General features: G+C 39.9%; 2 protein-coding genes across 2 annotated transcripts; both read right to left on the bottom strand.

Moving 5' to 3' along the window:
* Positions 1–712: 712 nt before the first annotated feature.
* On the bottom strand, positions 713–22,467 carry KIAA0408 (KIAA0408 ortholog). The gene is made up of 7 exons (XM_008950213.1): positions 21,563–22,467; positions 14,083–14,189; positions 9,465–9,663; positions 6,357–6,698; positions 5,932–6,011; positions 3,229–4,603; positions 713–1,353 (listed from the first exon to the last, which is right to left on the bottom strand). The coding sequence occupies exons 3-7, from the start codon at positions 9,597–9,599 to the stop codon at positions 1,180–1,182; spliced, it is 2,106 nt and encodes a 701-aa protein (XP_008948461.1). The 5' UTR covers positions 9,600–9,663; positions 14,083–14,189; positions 21,563–22,467; the 3' UTR covers positions 713–1,179.
* LOC103782444 (protein SOGA3-like) lies at positions 21,626–25,071 on the bottom strand (the record flags this gene model as incomplete). The annotated part of the gene is made up of 4 exons (XM_008950214.1): positions 21,626–21,724; positions 22,271–22,285; positions 23,197–24,363; positions 25,000–25,071. Coding segments are annotated over 4 exons (1,353 nt in total), but the record flags the coding sequence as incomplete, so codon positions are not given.

Below are 25,071 nucleotides of genomic sequence, written 5' to 3'. Positions count from 1 at the left end.
TTGTTGCCAGAGTGCAAGTAAACTTTGTAACTGACTGCCACGAGTCAGTCCAGGAGCAGTAAATTAGCAAGTGGCTCAGGCACTCTAGTCTAGGAGAAGAATGAAAAAGGAGCGTGGCTGCAGCACTGGGAACAACGGTCCTTGTTCTCCTGCCTTGAGTGAAAGTAAACAAGTCCACTGTTATCTGACTTTGCCAAACCTCAAAGTATAATGCTCGCAGGAAAAATAAGTTTTACAGAATTGAGCATATATACAACCCTTTTCTTCCCTTCGTAAACTGTATGTTACGCTAGTCGAAACCATAGAAGTGTTTACAGTATTCTATATATATAATGGCACATTTAAGCTTTTTTAAAGGGATTGGAACATTTCAGGAATGTCTCTGGTGCTGAAAAAGGCTAATGTATTACAAATCATATAATATTTTAATTCAGAAAAAATACGTTTGGGTATTTTGCCCTAGCATCATAAGGGTTAGGAAACTGTACGAGGATGCCATGAAGCATGACTGACCAATCAGTTGAGCTAGTCTGCTTCAGATACTTATTGTGCAAGGCATTATCGCTGCAATCAGTCACAAAAATGCATATTTAGTTTTTGTACATTAAATACTACACCTGTGAACCTATGTAAAAGATATACAAAATATAAATGTCATCAGGACTGTATATTTCAAACTTTTTTTAAAATAAACACAAAGTATATATATATATATGTAGGCATATAGGTTGTAATTTCATTGTCAACACTAGCACAGTTTGTCTGTTCTAAATACAGACCTGTATACTTCCTAGTCCAACACATGCACCTACGAACACATGATCATGCATACAGCTTTACGTTCTGCTGTTTGCAGAAGAGTCAGAATATACAGCACTATACATTGGTTCAACTGAAAATTGATTGGCAAATCAAAGAAGATGCCATTCAAAAGAAATTCCTTGTGAGCTATTACCAAAACAACAGAGAAAAAAACAGGGGTATAGTTATTTCATCTCAATAAAAACACTGAAGACCATGGTGATGATGGCCTAAGATTCAAAATGCTTTGTCTGGCCTGTGGTGGGGTCGCTCTCGGACAAGAGACAACGCTGTAGAACTGGTTGCTCTTAGCACATACCGAACGCCGCTACAAGGAGGCGTAGAGTTTTCACAACACCATCCAACCCAGCTCTGGGTTCAGACTACTGAGGTCTCTGACCGAAAGGAGACAGAGCAGTTGTCTGCTGTTCTTCTCACAGCAGGTGGTGCTGACGGTGACCTGGATGCCCATCTGGAAGGTAAGCGTCGGTTCGCTGGCCGAGCGGGCCGGGAGAAACCCTTCCCACTCGAACATTTAGCTGGCACAGATATCTAGAACACAAAGGCAATTCCTTGCTTTAACAAGTTACAGCTTTTGTGGAATGCGGTGGGAATGTAAGAAGACATTTGGGGTGACCTCAGAACAGGTGGTCTGAGGCTATTAAAAGGAGCACAGGAATGTGCAGAGGGCAAAAGAACAGCTATTTCTATGTATAGCCATTCTCACATCAGTTGCGGTTTAAAATATATGGAGACAAGTGTCAGACAAAAGGAAAGGTATAAAATGTTAAGGCAAGCCAAAACTGACATCCAATTCCCATTTCTTTTCATTTTTGGAAGTTTTTTGGTTGATGAATACTGTATACTGTTCTAAACATAGAACTCAGAATACCATCTGACATTACTGGAGTATGATCTACTTACCTTTCAGGTATTCTTTGATAGATCCTATTTTCAGCAGTCACAGCTTGCTAAGAACTCTGTTTCCACTAGTGCAACGTGAAGCTGTTTGCACTTGGTAACTAATTCAGAATGGTTATATATTAATGTAGTGTTAGGTCCACATGCAGAGCCTTATATACACAGGAAAACCAACAGATTTTGATCATAGCTACAGCAATGTAAATTGGAAAGAATGAAAATAAACCAAGTGCCTCATGCCACGTGTAGTGCTTTACATCTCTTTGATAGGAATGCTGCTGGACCTAAAATGGTGCCCCCTAATCAGGCAATATCCTACACTTTGTACAGACAGAAATGACAACATGAAGTGTGAGCCTATGGAATAAAAAAACCCAGTTGGCTTAGTACATCAATGTAAACTCAGTCATTATGTAGGCATTATTTCTTCCCTACGTATTCAGTGATGAAAATTTCTGCTCCTATCAAAAGTTCATTGGATAAAAAAGAAATCAGAAGCTTCATGTTTTTTTTTCTTTCTGTGCTGTAGTAGAGATGTGTCTGCTAAGCATGATATTGCATCACTGCAAGGCTGTCAGAAAGATGTGCAGAAAACAATCTGCATAGTCAGATTCTCAGCTGTTTAAATCCACATAGCTCCACTGAAGTCTGTGAATTTGTGACAGTTTAAAGCATACCAGCTGACAGTCTGAACCCGCTTAAGCTTCTCAGCTCCAAAGACATTTGCCTCCTCTTTTCTGAGATGCTAAGGGGCATACCTCTTTGTGTTCATTGGCCAAAGGAGCTCTTCAAGCAGTTATTTTTCTTTCTTTGTGTCCTTTTCCAGAACCTGTGACTTACAGTGTATTTTCAAAATACTTTGTTTCTCTTTTTAATAAGAAACAATGTTGGCAAAGACAATATTTCTAAACTTTTGCACATAAAATTCAGCAAAATATAAATTAATCAGTCATGCCGTAGTCTTCTGGTTCTGTAAGCCTATGCTCACAGAGACACGAGTAAGAGGAAGTCACTTTATTACGGGAAACTTTAGGGAGCTACAGTACCCTTTTCACAGGCAGTTCCAAGGAAATCCTGAACCAAGCAGCACCCTGGATGCTGAAGAATGCTATCTAAGCCCTCTAGGACTTTGACATGCCCAAGTGTGCTTAAGCCTTTTGGAAAGACTAATGAAATAACTCCTCAGCTAAACGAAGGAGGGAAGGAGTTAAGACCTGGCTGCAGTTCCTTGAATAACTGCACTGCAGTTAAAACCTAGCTTTACACAACAGCAGCAGAGATCAGAATCTGGCACACGTCTCCACTGGTCATTCTTACTTATGTGTTTCTGCCTTCCCACAGTTCTATTCTCTTCAGAGGAAATACTCCTGATTCGTTCAGATCCTGGCCTAAACTGTCTATTTTTTACACAATTATTTACAATATCAGGTTAGCCTGCCTCATTTCAGAATCTGAAGCTTGGTATGAAACTAATTATTTTGTTCTTGCCATTCCTGTGAACCTTACCTCTGGTAACTTCTGTCTCTCTTTTCCTTGCTTGAGTTGCTGCCCAATATGCCTGGCCGAATTCCTTGGAAATTCTTGCCTTCCTTGCTCAATCTGGACTGTTTCTAAATACTGACTCAATGTCTCACAACCCCTGTCCGTGAATTCAGAATTTGCCTGTGTGCATTTATCTTTGCAGCATTTTGCATTACACGGAGGAGTCACTGTTGATTTTTCATAGTTTTTCAAAAGCTTTTCAACAACACCATAGTTGGACCTTGAGTCAGCCGAACGCGGGCGACCAGATAAATTACTTGGTCTCCAGTCATGCTCATGAAGCATGTGCCTGTAACCGCTAGTATTTGGAAGTCCATTTATTTGCTTTTGTTGCCCTGCTGCTCTGACAGCTCTGCTGGCATTGCTAGTTTCGTGCTCCTTTGCTGCAGAGAGTTTGGGATTTGAAGCGCAGGATGTATTCACAGTTTCTGTCCTGCTGATAGCAGAGTCACACGATGGGACGCAGGGTTTGTGATCTTCTGATGCTGTTTGAGGCACCTGATTTTCCTGCAAAGCATTGTTACGTTTATCTGTGTGAAATACAGTCCGGTTAAACTCATCAATCTTTGCTGCTAAAGTTTCATTTCTTTGCGTCTTTCCCCAGGTATACCTGGAGTCTTCCAGAAGATCACTGTGCAGGTTAGCAGGAGCGTAAAAGTTATCACTATAATAAGGGCTGCTGTGAGACTTGGGATTTTGTTTCTGGTGCATCTTGTTGCTTTGGGCCATATTTCCATCTGAACAACTCTTTTGGGCTGACAATGGGGAGTGTTCACTTCTGTTGTCTCTTCCAAGTTTGCCCACATCATATGCCCATGTGTTGTGGCAGAAACTTGTTGGTACGCTGCACTCATTTTTGATTACAGGTATTGAAGCAGTTACTATCAGAGGACTTTTCACAGCCTGCCCTTCATTTGCCCAGGCTGCTGCAGTTTCATTCTGGTTTAGAGGTGAAGGACTGATCAGTTTCCTTCCACTCCTACAGCCCTGAGCCTTGTAATTGCCTTTGATGCCTGGATCCCTTATTAGAGTTTCAGAAAGCTGTACAACTGCAGAAAGCGAGTTTGTTAGGTGCCGAGAAGTGCTTCGTGGAGGAACTGGTGGAGCTTCTTTCTTCTGCCAAGGTCTGAAGTCTATTCCTCTGTCACCAGTAAGATCACCATAAGACATGTCCTTCAAAGCCTTAGTGGAGCTCATCAGATTCTTCCTGTTTTTATGTTCCTCTGTCTCAAAAGCAACTGAAGTCGGTGATTCATTGCTGGACATATGGTTCATTTCAGGCAGAATAACTGTGTTTTGGGTTTCCTCAAATTCCCCCAGGAAAGGAAGTGACTTCATTCTACAAATAAAAGGAGAGGTGTTTTAGGGATGAGCAATAAGAATATTCCCCCAGGGGGCCTCAGCATGGATTCATTCTCTCCACGAGCAGGTGTTTTAACACTAACTGCTTAAAAAGATTTGGGAGCAGCTTTGCTGCAGTTGGTACACCCAGCATATCTGAAATATACATGAAAAACTGGAAGAAAGCTCAGCGGTGGCAATCTTGTACTCCTTTCCCTTGTCACTAAAATTCTTTTTGTAAGTTTTTGCAGATGATTGCTTGTTTTCTCACCTATCCTACAGTAAGGACAGTAGGATCTTGTGAGCTCTGCAGGATTCAGTGAGTCTGCCTGACTATGAACAGAATGAAGAAAGCTTTAGGACATAGTGCATCCCTTATGTACGTTTCCTAACATTCCACATGACAACACAAATGTGTCTTTTGAGATCTGTTCAAAAATTATGTTTCTCAGACAGGATTTAGAAACTATACCTCAGTTATGAATCTGTTTGCTTTAAAGATACTAACACTAACACAGGTACAATAATAAATTAGTGACAGCCAGCCAACTGATTGCATGGGGGAGTGTAAGAAGTCCCTCTGCTTTTTGGGAGCATCTGAGAAGAGCTTGCCATGATGCAGACTTCCACGGGATCTCAGCATAGCTGAGACATAGCTTTCCTCAATCTCTTTCATGGTCTCCACCCTGTCATATCACAAGTTCAGTCTCACCTTGTGAGAATTTCTGCACAACTCGAGAAGAAAGGTGTTTAGTTTGCTAAAGGAAACCATGAACACTAAATTTTTAACAGATGACAGAATGTTCATTTGCCATACTTTTCAGGGTCTGTCTTACCATCATTCCATTTGTACAAATGTATGGTTGTTCTTCCCTCTCTTGCTTTCCTTACACTCTTGGATTGTCAGTCCCTGACATCTCTCACACTTAAGGCTAGATTCAGGCTTAGTGCAAGAGACCTCTCAGCCTAACAAACTCATGCAGTGTTGTACAGAACAGCATGGAAATGGGACCAAGATAAACAGAAATGTCTGTTCACTCTCCCAGTCCTCAATATAACCATTACAAATTAGTACAACTTCATATTGTATAAATACTCATTTCACTTGATAGGTTCTATTGATAAACTCCATTTTTCTAGCAAAACGTGCCCTTGTATCATATTTCAGTATATTTCATTTGAATGTTTTATACTGAGCACTGAAACAATAGTAGGATAGAAACTGACGAAATAATAAATTCAACATGAAACTCCCCTTCAAAGTGAACAGGAGCACAGTCTCATTATTCATTTTCTTTAATATAAAGAGTCCAAATATGGTTTTACCTTCTGTGGTTGGACTTCTTTCGAATTTCTTCTTGATAGCTGCATAATTCTTCACTGACTCTGGCAAGTTCTTTGAGAGCCTTTAAAATATAAAACCAGTCCTTTAACATAAGCCTTTAAAATGGTATTTCCAGAATTATTTTGAAATCTGTGGTGATTTGCACTTAGGACTGACTACAGAGGAAAGTAGCACAAAACAAAATACAAAGCCACCCCCAGGTTATGAATGGAGGTAAAATGCCTGCTGTTAACACATTTCAACAGTGAGAAGACACTCATCAACAGCAAACTGAGGAGCAAGTAGAGACAGTGCCTTGCTACAAAGCTAAAATCAGGGAGATCAGTTGTTTATGTTAACCTGGCAGGCCAAAGCCCTCAGTATTTCCCTCAACCTCATAACTGAAACATGCTCATACTATACTTACTACATTGAGATCACCAATATAATTCTTGTTATTTTTTTTTGACATTTTGATGCTGACACTCTCTTCAGGTTCCTCACAGCTCTCAAAGGCAAGATTGTCCATTAACAGAGTGTTGTTTCTGCTCTTGGCTCTGTTTTCTTTGCATTCGAGTCCTGTTTTACCGAGCAAACTCCCTTTTTCCATCCTGTCATTTGCCATATTGTATTGATCGTTCAGCTCCACTGTGTTACTCTCTTCTGAAGCAGGGGAATGCGTGGACAGCTGCAGCATCTTGCTCTGAATGGCTTTATTATCATGGGCATTCATATTGCTCTCCCTTCTAAGTTTTACCTCCTGGTAAAGCTGAAAAAACAATAGAACCTTCTATTAAATCATGGTACTATGATGAATTTAATGGTAAAATAACATACTCGTCTTCTGTTTTGAATGATACTTTGCTCGGCAGCACCAAGAAGAAAGATTTTATACATGTGTTAGTAGAAAAGTGTTGAGTCACCCCGTGTAATAGTTCACAGACTGTTACTGTCACAAGATGAGGAAAAGGCTGTCACCATTCATAAACTCTTTGCCATGGTTTTAATGTATGGCTTCCACCCACGGTATAAGATTTAGAAGAGATCTCACGAAGTCAGTGGCCCTGCCTTGAGCTAGAAGCTGTATGGTTGTCTTCCAAGTAAGATCAGAGCACAGGACACAGCCCCAGTCTGATGGATTGGTAACGTGAAGGAATGGGAGGGAGGGAGAGGGCTCTGGCTATGTTACAGCCTGTTAAAGTATATTAGTTTAAGGATGGGAACTGCATGCTCATCATATACAGTGCCATCTGCACTAGAGCACACTCTTCTGGTTCTCAGGCAAGTGGAATTCTTCCCTATGACTGAAGTGATGAGTACTGCAGAATGATATTATTTGGCAGTGTGCTGTCACCCTCTTATCTTCTTTCATGCTGTCTGCTGAGATTCAGTGGCTTCATTAGTAAATGAAAAGGTGTTAATTCCTGTCACCCAGTACTTTCAAACTAGGGAACTGTGATAAATTATAAATTAGAAAAAATAGCAACATCATAAAAACCTCTTCTGCTTACAGTATCATTTCTAGTGCCAAGAATCCCACGGCTCTTTATAAACATTCATTCTTAACTTGCACTTAGGAAGAAAGTGAAGAGCAGGCACCTCTGAATAGCTGTCTGTCTGTTCTCTCACCATGCACAAGGCCATCACAACAGCTTTTGGAAGGACAGTGAAAAAGAATAACAACATGAAGAACATGTGGCCATTTCATGGGAAGTTCTGTTGATTAGAAGTATTCTCACATTCAGAGACTTGACACTTGACCTGATCCTGGGCTTTCAGATTTCACTCCCAAAGCCCAGCTGTTCATGGAACCTGATGGCTGAACTTTGTCATTTCCAAGAAATGAGGCCTCATATGGACTCAACATAGCAGTAAGAAGGAAGGATACCACCTCATAACTCAACAATATAGTCTCCTAAACCATGTAAGTCTCCCTGGAATAATCCAGTAATTAAGTTAGGTTTTGGTGGGCTAGAAAAAAATATCAAATAAAAATACAAGCTGATAGGGTAGCAAAAGATTTATTGAGGAAATCCCTATAGAGATTATGGCTTTTAAAAGGTATCTCCCCTTTTTCTCCAGCCATGTGGCTTTTGGTGAAGAAATGTCAGACAACTGAAATCAAGAGCAGCTAAAGACATGAGTAAGTGGGGACCTTAGGATACTGATAACCTTGTGGTATCATTTGTAGTTTTGTCTGGTCCTGAAGTACCCAGCAATTTGCTTCATTCTCTTCCCCTCAGCTCCATCCCATTGATTTATCTCTTTCTCTGTCTCTGTCATGCTTTTCTATTCCATATGCGAATAAAGAACATGGCAAAAAATTGGTCATTGCTGTCACTAGCAGAACTACTAATAGCCAGAATACCTTTCCACAATACATTACTGTCACTCCAAACCAGCTCATATACCTAACAAACTGAAATTCAACCACACATATAGATCACATTACTAACTCTTGAAGCACTCTCACTTTGGTGGTGGTACCAGGTAAGACTGCACAGAAATGTCCTACACAAAAGACAAGATGTAACAAAGTCTGTAAAAACTGCAGGTAAAATAGAGAGCTGACATCATGGAGTTATGCTGCAGGCTCTTTTAATGGGCAATGTATGGCTGTAATTCACTTGGCTCTGATAATTTTCCTTCTCATACTTTCATGTGAGCAGTCTTTGCCACACATTCCTGTGTTGCTTAGCCACAGGACGGTGTTGGCAGAGAGCAAGCAAAACTTCTCCATGTGTATATTAGAATGAAAAATGTGAAAAGCTCAGTGGTAAAAAAATTTCCTTCTTTATGTTGCCAAGGCAGAATCAATTTATGCATTACAGAGTGCCAGAGGGTTCTGCTGCAGGGAGAGTTTGGGGATAATGAATAATAAATAATTACTGTAACTATTTCTGGAAGGAGATGCATTAGGAATGGCAGGGAGTGAGCATTTGTTAGTATGTGTAAACAAAAGTGGTGTCAGAACATTCATGTTATTTACTGTAGCTGTTTTCTCTACTAAAAGATGCCTGCAAATGGAGCAGGTTCTAGTCAGAATGATTCTGCATCACGCAGCATTTAATGTATGACATTCTTTTTAATATTACCACTTACCCCAGCAGACCTGTGCCATCTAAATTCTTTTTGCCAGAAAATAATGTTACCTAGATTTTTTGTCACTAGATGTGTATTTTCCTAAACTCCATATATGTAGTTGTTCAGCACGTATTTGTGTAATTTGTACATGTATAATATGAGCAGAGAGGCTCAAGCCCAGCAGGACTAGCAGCAATATAGACAGCTAACAGTATCACAGCAAACTTCACACAAATAGACATTTAACCCCCTGCTTTGTATTCATGACTACTAAATGAGCAATGGCAAATACTGCTTAACCCCAGGCTTTGCATCCTGTCATTGGCTATTTGAAACTTTCAGGGACAAATAAGAAATAGGATATGATTCAGAAAAAAAATAAATTGGAGCAACCCTTCGCCAGTTCACCCCAAGTGAAAATGTTAGTGTTCAGCGTTTTGTTGAGATGTACCTCTTCTATTTTCTTCTGCATGACCTTCCATTGACATTCCCATTCTTTCCTTTCATTGTCAAATCTCTCCAGCAATTCCATCTTCTCTTTATTCCAGTTCCTCTCAGTATTCTCCAGTTGTTTACGCAAGTCCATGGTTACAGTCTGTGTAACAGCAATAAGATACCTCTGCTTTTTTTCTTTCTTCCCCAAATGTTTCCTGGAAGTTTATCAGAATAAGTCTTACTTGTATTTGATTCTAGCTTTCAGGGAAAAAACAACCAACCAAGGAAAATCCCCAAGTAATTAACTGAAATGTGCTTGCAGGAGACAGTATCACACCATTGCATGATATTTAGTTGGAATGTGACGAATATGGATGAACTTAGCATTATAGGACACAAAGCCCAGGGCAGAGAGGCCTGATCTGGAAAGGGGAGGAGGGACATGCATCCAGCATCACAGAATTCAGGAACATCTGCCACAGCAGGCTCTGTACCGAGGCCACTTCGCATCTTTGCCATTAGTATAAACATATATGCAGGTATATTCAGGTTATATACCTGAATTATTTGTATATAAATATATATTCAGGTATATACAGGTTTGTTCACTATAAGCCTGTTTTCAATGAAATTCCAGTCTGCATCATATTGAATGGCACTTCAGGACCTTGGGATCCTGCAACGTCTACTCTTGAGGGTGAAAGCTATTTTTACGGTTATTCAAAAGACAACTGCAAGTGTAAAGGTATCATGTTTGCTCATGCACTCCTTTCACACACGCATGCAGCACGACAAAGACTGTGACATTCTTTTGGCAGTTGAAGATTGTAAACTTGATACATGCAGAAACTTCTCATGGCTATATGAATGCTTTAGAATACATGAAGGAAAATAGGGCAGGAAGGCTAATAACAGGTGAGAACATACATATACAGTAGAAAGCATCATCCTACTATATAAAGAACTATTGGTCACTATAAAGAGTTCATGTAATTTGTATTTACAAAACTAAATCCATACATGTTCGTTCCAGGATCGGCATAGGTGAAACCAGAAACTATTATCCAATAACACTAACTGAAATCTACTTCAAAATCTTGCTCAATTCATTTAACTAATTTGTGTTTCAGTTACTCCTTCCCCTTCAGAAGTCTTTAGCATCTTAGCATCTGTGAATGAAAAACTATTAATTGAACCACTAAATATGTATATTTTAAGGGAAATATTTTGGATCTGCTCATCTCACTTTGGAACAAAACAGTTAACCGATGTTATGGGCATAGTGTTCCTCTTGCTTTTTTAGGCTTTACATTAGAAACTCCACTACCATCAGCACATTTACTATGCCAGCAAGGCCAAAATAACACGTATTCATTCAGTTATGATGGCTGCTGTGGTATAATGACTGGTACACACACACTAATATTTGAGTTTGTCAGCTTTGGCTCTCAGCATTAGCTGTTGTGTTACTTAGGTGGACATAGAATCTAGTTCTAGCCCCAAAATCTCTTTGCATTGCTTTGGCCTCCTGTCGCAAATCACACGTGTGGGTAAGCAAATGAATTATCAGAGAGTTAACTAGGGGGTAAACCCAGCTCACTTTCCCGGAATTTGTTAATTTTCTTGACCAACGGTCAGTGACTGTCAACTCACAGCAACTGCCCATTTTAATACCCACATATTCTTTGATGTAGTGAAAAGTCATTCACGAGCTTCATGCAAAATTCTTGCCCATCCTGGGTTTTATTGGACAAGTCTTGTTGATTCAGCTGTAGCTAACTGTAATCACTGCTTACCAGTGTCTGCATTATTTCAGCTGACTGGCAAGCTGATGCCAAACTTGGAGTCAGCTTCTTTCATAACCAGGTAAGCAGAAGAGCCCAGTTGAAGCCCAATGAGTTACTCAAGTCTTTGGTTTGTAGGAAGTTCTGCTACAAGATCTCTCAACTGAAAGACATCATGGGCCCAGTCCTAGCTGAGGGGTTGCAAAACTGTTTACCCCAAGCACTTCTGGATGGAGGACTTGGAGAACAAGCTGACTATTCTTCAGACATCTCACAGCAGTGTAACCATGTCACCATGTAATGTGGTACTGAAGCTTACTCTTTCAAATTCTGACTCACATCTACCTTGGAGCTCTGAAATGGCACTCTGTCCCTCAGCTATCTACAAAGAGATTTCAGGCCCTTCTTCCATTTAAAAACTTCCACTTCCACATAAAAACATACAGGACAGCTTTATAAATACATAAAATTCCTTGAAACTAAGAGCTGTTGAAAGACAACATAGCATTCTCATCACAGAAGAAGTCAAGTGCTGGTTTGCTTATGGCTTCTAAGGCAGCCAGGCTTCAGAGAGTACACCTCTCCAGGCCCACGTTTCAGCTTTGTGCCAAATTTCAGTAAGTGTTGACCAAAAACAACTCACAGAAAAATTCTACAACAATTAAGACCTCTTGCAATCTAAACATCTATTGCTGATGAACTTTAAAACCATTTCAATACTTTCTCACTTTGCTAACTAAAATGGTTGCAGTTTAATACAGTCATTTGCTTTTTTCCCTGGTTTTGTTTTTTGTTTGTTTGGGTTGGTTTGGTTGGTTGGTTGGTTGGCTGTTTTTTTTCCTACATTTGCTACATTTATGTCTTTAGAACCTTTCAAGATGTCTCTGAGAAATAAATAAAAGTGAACTCTCTTCTCAAATATATGCTGGAAAGAAATTTTTAAAAACCTTCTAAATGCTGTAAAGTCATGAACAAGACAGGCAGGCATAATCTGTTTACAGGTTGCACAAATGATGATTTTGCTAGTGCACTATTAGTAATAATGACCATGCTTCAATAAGCAGTATATTACTAGTAAGAAAGTCAATACTACATAGTATATTTTTTTACACATATAAAAATAGATAGATAATATCTACTGCTTCCAAGTATGCATATGGCTTTGAAAAGGCCTCTTGTGCTTTCTTAGTATTGGGAACTACTATTGCCATGTTTGCATTCATCTTAACAATTTCAAAGTAATTTCATATGGGACTCTGATTATAAAAAGAGATTGGAGACCATCAAAAGGAAAACAAATCTTGGAAGAGGCGAGTTGCAGAAGCCACAGATAGTCACTTGTAGCTCCAGATTCACAAAAAAGCTTGTACTGTTTCTTATGCTTCTCTGATTTCCTCTTGACATAAATTCTGAGAAGAAAATTCATGTTTATTGATGTTAGCAGCTGGATGACTATAGAGTTTTGCTGCTATTCTACAGTGGATAAATTACTCAGAGAGTTTTAACTCCTAACTCCCATTTCTATTACTCTTCCCCCCTTTTATCTTGGGTTTTGCATTCGGATGTTTTGTTTTGTTTTGTTTTCTTTGTTTTTTTTTTATTACTATAACAAAATCCAATTTGTAGTCCCGGTAGTATACCCTGTGTCTGCATAGTGCACCACGATTTCCCCATGGGTATTTCACTTGGCTTAAGCAACCCAAAGGGATGCAAAATGCCACATCATAATTTGCTGTGTGGATCGGAACAGTAACTGTGCTCTTGCAGTATTGGCACTTTCTGCATGTCCCAGACAAGGTCAGAAGCTCATTACAGCAATCAAAATCAAGCAAATAATCAATTTTGTCTACATCAGCTGCATTTTCCCGTAACTTTTCCTTTAGCTCTCTCTCCTCTCACGCACAAAATGTTTTAAGTAACTACGTGATGTTAATATAATTGTCTCACATCTTACTTGTGCCCTTCCTATCCATTTATTAAAAATGCAAAATAGTTTCCAAACAGCCTCTATCAAATTCTAAAAATAATCTTCAATCACATCAGCTGAGATGTTGTTTTTCAACAGAGATTAGTTTGACTGGATGTGCACAACCATTCAGATACATAACTCTTCCCCTATTTTACAGGGGAAAACAGGTGATCATATTTCCAACAAAGTTTTGGATGACCAAGGAAATTGTAAATATATTTGTTCAGTTATAAAAATGTAACGTGTGTCACAGTACTGTGTACTTGCTATATAAAAAGAAACCACAATTGTGTGAGTGTGAAAGAGATGGAAAAGAAGGAAGAATTGAGAAAGAATTAAAAATATAGAAAAAAGAATGCAAAACGGGAGGGAAGAAAAAGGAAGGAAGGAAGGAAGGAAGGAAGGAAGGAAGGAAGGAAGGAAGGAAGGAAAGAAAGAAAGAAAGAAAGAAAGAAAGAAAGAAAGAAAGAAAGAAAGAAAGAAAGAAAGAAAGAAAGAAAGAAAGAAAGAAAGAAAGAAAGAAAGAAAGAAAGAAAGAAAGAAAGAAAGAAAGAAAGAAAGAAAGAAAGGAAGAAAGAAAGAAAGAAGAGGGTGAGGGAGAGAGAGAGAGAAAGAGACAGAAGAAAAGAGCCTGGAGTGCTCACAATGCTACCTGTCATCCCTCTTCTGTTGATATATCTGTGCATGCTCTGAAGAAACTGACTGAACCAACAAAGAATTTTTCTCAAAGAATAAAGACCATATATAACACACATGAACACCACATTACGTACAAATAACACTAGAGAGATGTTTAAATAACTGTTTGCCATATTTGTAATTTGCTTTCATTTTTAATCTTAACTGTTAAAAACGAGATTTAAAGCAAGCTGTAACCATACCTTTCATGGAATAAGAAATCCTTTAGAAGTTTTTCAGTCCATCTCTAAACAGCAGTGAAAGCAATGAAATGCATAGCTAGCTGGGATCCAGTCCTGTGAATCTTGATCTTTAAAAGAAATAAGAAAACTAAGCAAGACACAGCCTTTCAACGGGGGCAGCATTTGCAACTCTCCTTGAATAACTCCACAACTTTTGCAAACTGAAAAACAGTTCCGTTCAGCATCATCCCCGCAGCTGGCTTCCACGTGACGTCAGTGGATGGAGGATGGTTTTAAAGCCATCTCTTCCAGCCCCCAGCTCTGTAACATTATATCTCCTCATATTTTGTGTAAACAACTCCAAGTCCAGGACATTTTTAGGTTTCAGAGTGCAGTCCAGTCTTTAAAGCTTGCCAAGGCAGACAGTGTTAATATTAAAGCTATGACAATAGGCAATTTTAGGTTTCTTTTATTAGCGTCCATGTTGTAAAGGAAGATTCTTTCCTGCCTTCCAGACTCAGTTTTCAGAGTTATATTTTTCAGTCTGATGATTTTGAGCTTTGCAACTCAATGCTCATGAACTGCTTTGTGAAGGGAGTTTATTTAAAGGAGCAGTTTTGCTGTTTAACAGCTATCCTAAAGAGCTAAAAGCAAACCACTCCCCTAAAATCTTTTTCTGTATTCTAAGTATGTTAATGCTTATGAAGTGCAGAATTACTTGGCACTGTATAATCCTACTGTCTTGCATTCTGGGAATGCTGATAATGGCTCCTTTGGGATATACCCAAATATTTCTGCTACTTTATAAAGTTTCTGGATCAGATTCTCCAGTCTGTTAAGGTACTTGGAGTCTCAGCAAAGCAACTGAAACTGGGTGGAGAATCTCCCTTGCACAGGGAAACTCTTCCCTGGCATAAGGCTATCAAGGAAGGTCCAAAACCACCTCGGCCTGGATTTAAAGCTCTGTGAATGCCCATCGTAAAGGTTGTCAGGGAAGGGAGCATATGTGACAAAAATGATTCAGCAAGTGAAAGTCCACAGGAGACCCTGAAGCCAGCATAGTGAAATTTAGCTGCTCCCCCTGCTGAGCCACTGGCACGAGGCACTCAGCTTGCTCCTTGTGTCTCTGCCCACCACAGTAACTCTTGCTGCACTGTGTGTAAAATTGCTTTCATTTGGCATACCGTGAGAGACCCCTGGGCAGAAGCTTCACACATACCACTGCCCTGCTGGGTACTTCTGCTTGGATGGGTCTGTGGACAGCAATTGAGGCCACCTGTAGTCAGAAAATTTACATTTCAGGGAACATTTGTCACCACGTGTACCTGGAGAAAGGCCACAAAGTACTTGACTCATGCAGCATAAAATTATGGTCAAATTCTGCTATCAGAAGGGTGTCTTCAAATGCACTAAGCAGGAGCAATGTATATTTTTGTGGGCAGAGCAGCTGATGACAAGAGGATCAGTGAGATGAAGGACAAGAGAAGAGGATTCACATGTCCTTAGCTTTATCAGCACCCTTTTCTTTAGAACAGTAAGGGTTTGTCTGTGATAAAATCCATGCACAGCATAGATTTTAGCTCTGTCGCATTTCATAGTAAATACCAAAGCAGGTTTCAGGGAAAACACATATTTTCTCCTTTTATGGTCTAGCTATAAGCCTCAGTGAATACAATACTGGGGTGCTTATTCTGCTCCTATGTAACACAAGTAATAGGACTTGGGCTATTTATGAAAATTTCAAAGATGATCTCAAAATTGAACAGAGATGCCCAAGCACACGACTGAATGGCTCTGAAGAAAATCCCCAGCTCTGAGGATTTAAAGGTTTCCTGTTCATAAAGAAACAGCGTGACCTTCTTTTGGGAGGTTACATCTCAACACGCCAGCTGACATGGCTGGGAGCAAATCACGACTGCCTGGGAGCAGGACTGGGCCCAAGCTGCAGGCTGGGTGCCACAGCACTGCCTGCTCCTCAAAGCCAGCACAGCTGCACCACTGCAAATGAAGGCAGACTCCGAAGACATGTTTTTCTACTCTTATCTAGCAGCATAGGCTATTATTCTTGTGTCTTTAATATTGCTAACTCAATGTTCCTCATCTTGTTCTGTGGACTCTTTTAAGGAAAACCATAATAAATGTAAAGAAAACAATGGACTAAATCCCAGGCTTGAGTTTTCACTCAGGCAAAACCCTACATTTGTGTCAGTGTGAGGAATGAGAAAAGCAGGAGACTGAGGGGCTCATTAGGAGACAAGAGCTGGTTAAACACAGGTTAAAGGTTAAACTCAACCTAGTATGGGAAAGGCAGAGAAAAGTCGAGACAAAGAGAACATGAAGCGAACTCTAAAAACCCAGGTTCAGTGCTTGAGCAAACGTGGCTTTCTGGCCTCTGGCACAGGCAAAATAAGCAGGAAAGCTATTGTAGGTTTGTTGCATCCAACACATTTCTTCCACAGGCAAAGCATACTTTGCCCATACCTGGTTATCTGCTCTGCTTGTGCTAAAAGTCAGCACCTCAACAAAAAGAGGTGCAAGGGCATTTCAAACAAGCACTCTGCCAAGTTTCTCTTCATCATGCAAGACTGAAAAGAGCATGAGTTTCAGCATGGGCTATAATTTGATTATATACTCAGAGTAATGTGTATTCTGTTTAACAGCCTGCTCTCCAGATCATTTTGGAGCATCTTCAGTCCTGCTATACTAGCTTGGTTATGGCACACTCATTTTTCTATGTCTATGTAAATTGGGTAAAAAGAATTAAAACCAGCACTGCTGCCACTGTAACTAACCCACCTACAGCATCAGATTGCAAAATGTTGTACACCTTGATAATCTTGGCAAACACATCTCAGGAATGGATATATACACTGGGAAATGGGCAGAAGGGAATACAAATTCTGTCTGCTCTTACCATTGTGCAATTCTGCAGTAGTATATAACTTAGAGGAGAAAGAGAGCTAACAAAGTGTTATGTCACTTCTCCAAGGTTACATTGGAAATCGGTGGCAGATACTTTAGATGTTTACTTTAAATAGAGCCACTGTAATTTTCCCCATAGGCAACTGCATGTGTAATGGCAAAAGTTGGGTTTGAATATCACTTCCCCTGGCATTAAATCAGAGACAGAAATGTAAGCCAATGAGAATTACGTCCCTGATACTGATGCCTTTAGAAGTCTCCTACTCACCTATCAAATTCTGGGATGATTAAGGGGAAGGGCATCTAGTATCCTAAAGCTCTGCTTGTTTTTGTAAACAAGTCCCAAAGTTCATGTGCAGTTCATCTCTTTTTATAACACATTTAGACAGCCATGGTTTTGGCAATTTTCTATTTTCCAACTGCCGGGCATATTTCTGCACTATAACACCTGCTCTCTTCTAGTTTTGATTCTGAAGCACTGCTGACATGTGTCAGCAGACACTTAGTCTATCTCTAACTGGAGCTTCAGGCATGGATATTTTTGATTGAAAGAGATATCTCTGATCCTGGAGAAGATGATCATTTTAGTATCATGGGTAAGTATCAACAGTAGTTGATGACCATCTAATAACAACAGTAAAGAAAATTGTTTGTAGAGGTATTTTGTAAGGGTGTTCAGAGATGACTCTAAATAAGAAACAAATCTAACTGAATTTATCTGGTTGCTTTAAAGGAAAAAATGTGTATATTCTAAATGACAAAAAAATAATTGGCATTACTGCTTATTTATGTAAGTGTAAAAATGTCTGAGTTAGATCTGTAGAAGCAAGATCTCTTCTTTCTGAATGAACATGGAATGAATTCCCTGGAAACACAGGAAACTGAAATTTAATCTTTCATAGAAGTGTAAAATTAAGGTAAACCTGGGGTTCAAATTCCATTACATTTTTGCCAGAATATTCATATTTTCCCAGAATATTAGAAAATGGGAACTGTGAATCTACTGTTGGTTGAAGTGAGATTTGAATCAATAGGTATATCCAGCTGGCATACCCAGCTTGTTGTCACAAAAAAGCAAAATCTTCTGTTCTTCTTCTTCTGGCTCCTCGGAATTGGAGGCTTTGGGGCAGAGAGAATGGAGTGAATCAGCAGTATTCTCTCTGCCCCTGCACTGCCCGACTCCCACGCACTCCTGCGAGAGGATGTGGATGTGTTCAGCTGCATTTGCTCACTCAGCTGTGAGGTGGACTTTGCCCACCACTGGGGAGAATGTGCTTCCCTTCTTGGCAAGTATAATTACTGCATTTCTTTGTGAGACAGGGTTATGTTAATTTAGCAAGATGCAGGACACTTATTTCCTTGGCTAGATGTTATCTTCTGGCTATGGATAGATGTCCATAGTGATTTGATTAGCTAGCTCAGCAGCTTTTAAAATAGTGGAAAAGTGGAGGGCTGTGAACTTTCCTGTAGTATCTGGTATTAAACAGATAAGCAGTTCAAATCACTCCCTTCAAACTGAATGCTGAAGAACATGAAAAACACTTCTCATTGAGATTTCTCTGTACTGGGGTTTAAAGGGGTCCTCACCATTCTTTTTGCTCATCACAGATTCAAAGGCTGCAGGGAGCTTCTAAAATCGTTTTGTATGCTTTGGTATGCTTTAATTTCAGATTTTCAGTAATTGCCTGTGCAATAGCTCCCCAAATGTCCCAAAAGGTTCTCAGCTTTGATTTGCTTTGTTGATGTCTGACAGAATTAAGATAAGGAAAGCTCCAGCTATATGCAAGAACACACACTGTGAGAAATCAATGGGGTTGTAACTGCAAGTCCTGTGCAGATGTTATCTCCACCTTTTGACTCAAGAGGTTCATCCTCACCTTTATCTGATTGCTGAGAAAGAAACAAATCTTTCCCAGTTACTTCCAAGATGTACTCAATGGATGAATTCAGTGTATTAAACTTTCCTACTACTTTACAGTAGTACTGTTACTGATACACTCCATGCAAATCTCTATATACTCATCTCTATATTCATCTTTATTATATACAAGAAAGGTATACACAAGCGTAGGTTAAAACCTAGAAGCCCAGAACTTCAGACCACAGAATCATAGAATCGGTTAGGTTGGAAAAGACATTTAAGATTGAATCTCTCCACTGATGTAACACTGCCAAGTCCACTGCTAACCACGTCCCAGAGCACCATATCTACACAACTTTTAAATATGTCCAGGGATGGTGATTCAACCACTTCCCTGGGCAGCCTGTTCCAGTGCTTTATAACCCTTTCAGTAAGAATTTTTTTTCCTAATATGCAACCTAAACCTCACCTTGTGCAACTTGAGGCCATTTCCTCTCATCCTATCACTTGTTACTTGGGAGAAGAGACCAACACCCACCTCACTACAGCCTTTCAGGTACTTGTAGAGAGTGATAAGGTCTCTCCTCCAAGCCTCCTCTTCTTCAAAATAAATAGTCACAATTCCCTTAGCTGCTCCTCATAAGACCTGTGCTCTGGGCCCTTCACCAGCTTCGTTGTCCTCTGGACCCACTCCAGCACCTCAATGTCTTTCTTGTATTGAGGTGCCCAAAACTGAACACAGTACTCAAGATGTGGCCTATTTAAGTCACATTTAAATTTTTTTTCCTCTTGTAGGGGATTAAGCCAGTTAACATTTAAGAAAACCCAGATGATCTTTTCTTCTCCCAAGGGCAAGACTAAAAAAGAAACTAAAAAAAAATCGGTCTTGTGCTAAGATTTGATATGGCAAGTTTAATCCTCAAATGATAACACTTTTAATGCCCAAATTGCAAATCCATGGGGAAAAAAAAATATTTCTCAAGCAGTTACTGAAAAATTTCTTACAGCAGTTGCTGAGAGAAAAGCAGCAAAAGCACCTTATCCCAATAATTTGAAAACTATCTTTACAGTTACAGAAATTCATGGTGAAGGGATAATAGGCTTGACCACATCTTGCCATAATAGTTTCTAATATGTGGAACTTAAATTTTAGGCAACTGACCACAAATTAGAAAATCTTAGAAGCTCCTCAAAATTACTTTTGGCCTGATTTTCTCACCAGGCAAGGCTATCTATTAACCTCATATACACAGATTATAATTTCCTATAGACATACCTACTATTACAAAATAAAGAAAGACAGAAATGTCCCCTAGTAGGAATAAGAAGTATTTGGATTAAATTAAGGTTAAGTGATTTAACTAATCAATACTATACCTGCAGAGTATGCTGAGGGAAAGCTAGATAAGGAGAAAAACGCAAGCTTAGTTTAATATTGAATATTGTGAATTTACTGTTTTTTCATTTTCATAGAACTAACTTTATTGCCCAACCTCTGCTTCCCTCCGAGGTGTTGCCCTCAAAATGGCGTCTCGCTAGCACTTCAACTAGCAGAGGAAAACCCAGGCATGGAGATAAACTGTTCTCACTGGTCAATGAGTTAAGTGAACAGAGTACTAGCATGATAAATCAAAGGGAAGGGGATCCCTACTGCCAGCTAGAAAAACAGCTGTTTTATTTATTACTAGATTATTTTTTTTTTATCGTGGCATCTGCACAAAATAATGTCATTAATACACTTGCTTGTAAATGAACACCTTTGGAGAATTGTGTGGGACTCGGTGGTTTCAACACAGGTTGAATAAAACAGAAAAGAAAACTGAGCTCCCTTGGGCAGTTCAGATGAGGTTTTCAGGGTGGGAGATCTACTGTTTGTAGAAACTGCCTATGTTCAGTGTGACGGAACGATCATGAGTTGCCTGTGCTCTCAGTGAAGCCTCTTGTAGGCAAGACAGAAATATTCAATGAATATTGATGCACACCTGTGTACACAACCTTCCCTCACCGATGGTCACTCACTACCAACAGCACAGCTAGAATGGAGTCACTCAGCAAGTCAGAGAGTTGCCACGTTCATTCAGAACTCATTCTGAAACCTGAAGAGAGAATGCAGAGTCCTGGCATCTACAGACTGGAGAATGTTATCTGATAAACTAGGTTGTTAGGACAAGACATTTGACATCAGACGAAGTGACTAGCATCACTCTCTTCAGTTCAAGTCAGACTGTGGTGTGGCCATTTCTCTGGAGCAGAGAGAGAATGCAGCCAGCCTATGCTTCTCAGAAGATCCCTTGCCTACTCCAGTACCTCCTCCTTGTGCATCTCATTCTCAGGGGCTCCAGCTCCTTGCCACATTTCCAGATAGAGTGCTCTATATACCAACCATTCTAGTTTTGTCCCTTCTGTGGTGTCTAATCCAGGTAATACAGTGCTGAAAAACATTATCATCACAATCATGCAAAATATATCCAAGCTGTGACAGACAATTGCAGAATACACATATAATGTGGTTTTACTATTCACATGTGGCTAGAATATAAACACTTTTTCTGGGAGCAGGAAGAAGAAAGGAACAGATGCCTCACAGCTACTCTGCATTTCTGCTTTGGTTCAGATTTGGTGCAAATTACAAATATCAGATTGGTTCCAGTCACAAAATTTTTATTCAAAAATGATAAAACCAGACAAAGTGAAAAATATCATTTTCTGTTTGCTTACCTGGAACACCATGGTGACTGGGTTTCCTATTCAACTGGGTGACTTTTTGGTATGGGGTTTTTTTCAGTTTTTTTGGTTTTGTTTTGGTTTTGGCAAACAAGTAGTCTTCAGTGTTTTTACAGCAGTGGTTATTACAGAAACTATGTCTCTTGCACTTCTTATCTTGGAGGGTGGACAAAATAAACAAACTGAAAATAATACTACAATGAACAATAAATGATGAATGGCTTACAGTACAAAAAACAGTGTAAAAAGGAAGACAAGTTTAAATATTGTTGTGTATGAAAGGGATGAAAATAATACAAGGATGAGAATAAGTAAAATGATAGGCTGGAACATCTGGGAAAGTAAATACAAAGACAAAGAGAACCGTCAATTAATGGAATAGCAAGTCCAAAGTTCCAACAAAATAGTGAATCAGACTATGCTTGTGGAGGGACCAAGTGCCCATCTCCCATTGACTTCGGCAGGAGTTCTGCATGGTCAAGCCCTGAAATATCCAATTTAACTATTGCTGCTATTTGTTTAGAGAAAATACTAATTAGTTTGCTTTCAATTTGTGCAAGTTCATGCAGTTCTCTGCCTTTAAGCTAATGGGAGCTCTACAAGCTCAGAGCTATTACTAGATCAGAAAGTGAGCATGCTAAATGCCATTTCTGTTTGATTTCATGCAATACATGTATAGTAATTGATTAGCTTTAAACTCACTGCGTCTGTGACTTTCTGATACAAGGAAACAAAAGACTAATTAGTCAGCATAGGAATAAGAAATAATAGCTTTCAGCTTCACCTGGCAACTACATTGACTGTAAACTAGCAGGACAGCACAAAATAAATTAACAAAGCCAGACACTTACTAAAACATTGGATAATACCATGAGCAATAACAAGATTTGCCAACTATAGGATTGCATGGTAATATAAGGGCAAGTAATTTTAATTTTTCATGGCAAACAATCTTGAGGCCAGAAAGAATTTGCTCCCCACAACCTCTCTGGAACACTTTTGCGTAAAAATGAACTACACAAGAGATGCCAGTCACTGCTGCATGTAAGCAGTGACCTGTAGGCCTTCAACAAGGCACAATCAGTTACAGCAATTCTGATATTCACACTACAGTATGGCTTTGTGTCTCTGTAAAGGAGATCTGCATGGCTTGTTTTTCTCTGTGGTTTGCCATATTCTCTATAATTTTGGAAATCTAATGCTTCCTCCTGTTTAAAATTAGTAAGATATTCTTTGTATTCATTGAAGAGGAATCCAACCACAAAGAAAACAATCCTGTTCATTTATGTGCCAAAAATGCTGTCTGCATTGCCTTTACTGGCAATGAAGGCACAACTCTGGCAAATGCAATTGCGAAGCCAGAAAGAAGTAAAAACTTCCACCTCTTAGAGCATAATTCTTTTACTTTTCAGGAGACCAGACTTATTCATCGTTCACAAAGAGCTCCATTGGTAGAACAAGGTTTCACATGGCCAAATGAAGATTTAAATAGTTTAGGAAATAGTGATTTTTGCCCACTGTCTAGAATAAAGAATTTTCACGTGCCATACGTCAAATTTGAGGCTTAATTCACTTGGCAGAGCCTTTTTACCTGTAGGCTGTAATAAGTAAAAGTCTACCTGACTCACTGACAAAGGTTCATCTGCGCTTCGATCATCCGAAGACTTTGGAACTTCGAGTCTGTCGATGAAAGCCTGGAGCTCTTTCCTGAAGGCCTTCATCTGTGCATTGATCCGGTAAAGAAGCTCATGCTCACGTATCCTGCTGCCATCGTCTTCCTCATCCATCAACCCAAAGAGGTCCCCGTTAGCTACGTAAATTCTCGCCTCTGTTATGATGGTGCTCGTGTCAGAAATCAAGCGATCTATAGTCTTGCCCAGCCGCTCCGCTTCAGAGCGAATGTCCTTCATCTGCTGCCTGTCAGTGAAGCTCTTCTGCCACCCAGACGGCGTGGGATAAAAAGACCTCGTGGGTGTCAGGCACCGAATGTTGCGAACCTCTTCGGAGTCGCTCTCCCCGCCAATGGGGCCTTCCCTTTTGCGGTGAGGGGGGCGGGAATCGTCATCGCTCTCTTTTTTCCCCGCGTCGCTTTCTGCGTCGCTGTCCCTGGGACTGCCCCGGATCCCAAGATGAGAGGCCAGGTCATAGCGCTGCATGTTGGACATTAAGACTCTGTTCTCATACTGGAGCTGCATGACTTTGCCACTCAGTTCGTTGATCTGCATCCGTGCAGCTTTCAGCTCCTCCTGTAACGCTTCGGTCTTGGCATTATCGTGGTGCCTAGAGCTCTCGTGGGCCCCAGACTTGTACTTGTATTTGTTCAGCTCAGCTGTTATGCGTTTGTTTTGCTCTTCCAAGTCAGCCAAATTTCTCCTCAGCAATTCTGTTTCATCTTCTACTAGCTGCAAATGCTGTCGTAATTCTGACAGGGATTCACTCTGCTCTCCCAGGAGTGGGTTAGCGGTCCCTGAGAAATCGTCTCCTCTTAAATCATCAAGCTCTGCTTTCAGTCCTCTATTTTCTACTTCTAGTTCCACTATTTTCCTCCCAAGAATATTAGCTTCCTCCTCCACGAGTCTCAATCGAAGCTTGAGTTCAGCTTCTCTTGTGGTAGGTGGCCCGCCTGCTTCACCTTTTGGCAAGGGACTGTCCAAATCCCCGTAAAATGATCTGTATTTTTGCAGCTCATGTTCAAATCTGTCTTTCTCTTTATCGATCTTAGCCATTTTCTTCCTCATCAAGGCTGCTTCTTCTTTGACAAACTGTAGCTGGCATTTCAGGTCTTCATTGTCCTCCTTAGAAAAAAGAAAAAGTAGTAATTGAAGAAACTTGATGTAAAACAAGAGACCTCCAGCGGATGATCTTAAATTTCAGTATTGACAATCACAGGTACATAGCTTTAGATGCTAAGAGGTTTTTCTGCAATCATATTTTCATTGAACAAAAAAAATTAAAGAAAAGGAAATAAATACTTAAGTTTTAAAAAGGAGAAAATACTATCTTACTTGGAACTAAAATTTGCACAGTCTCCAGAAAATACATTGTGGAATTTGGGGGGGCTTGTAAAAAATCCTTATATTTCCCAGGCTTGCAACACTAATAGACTTTACAGTGTTCAAAAATTCTAAAGTCAGCACACAAAGGGCCTACAATCTTGTTTCACTGGTGCTGCCATTTACTTATTTTGCCTAAAATACAGAGTACATGAAAGCTGGTGGGTTCTGTTGCAGCACCAGCGGTTTGTTTAGGTTGTTCTTGACACAATGTTGTCTGACTGCAGATCTGGAGTAAGAGGTCTCCGTTTCACAGCATATGGAAAAACAAAGAGCAAAGGAAACATGGAAGCAAAGTGCAAGTCTACAAATCATGTACATCGTTTCCACAGTGTCCCCCAAGCCTCCACGTGAGAACCCAATGTTCCTACAACATACCTCTGTTGGTGTCTGCTGTGACTTTTTTTCTGACTTTGGTAGGTCTTTGCTCCCTCTTCTTTTCAGTGATTG

This window comes from Merops nubicus, unplaced genomic scaffold (assembly GCF_000691845.1).
Source record: "Merops nubicus isolate BGI_N331 unplaced genomic scaffold, ASM69184v1 scaffold18591, whole genome shotgun sequence".
Lineage (NCBI taxonomy): Eukaryota > Metazoa > Chordata > Aves > Coraciiformes > Meropidae > Merops > Merops nubicus.
The sequence above is the reverse complement of the archived record's forward strand: the minus strand, read 5'-3'. Positions and strand labels throughout refer to the sequence as shown.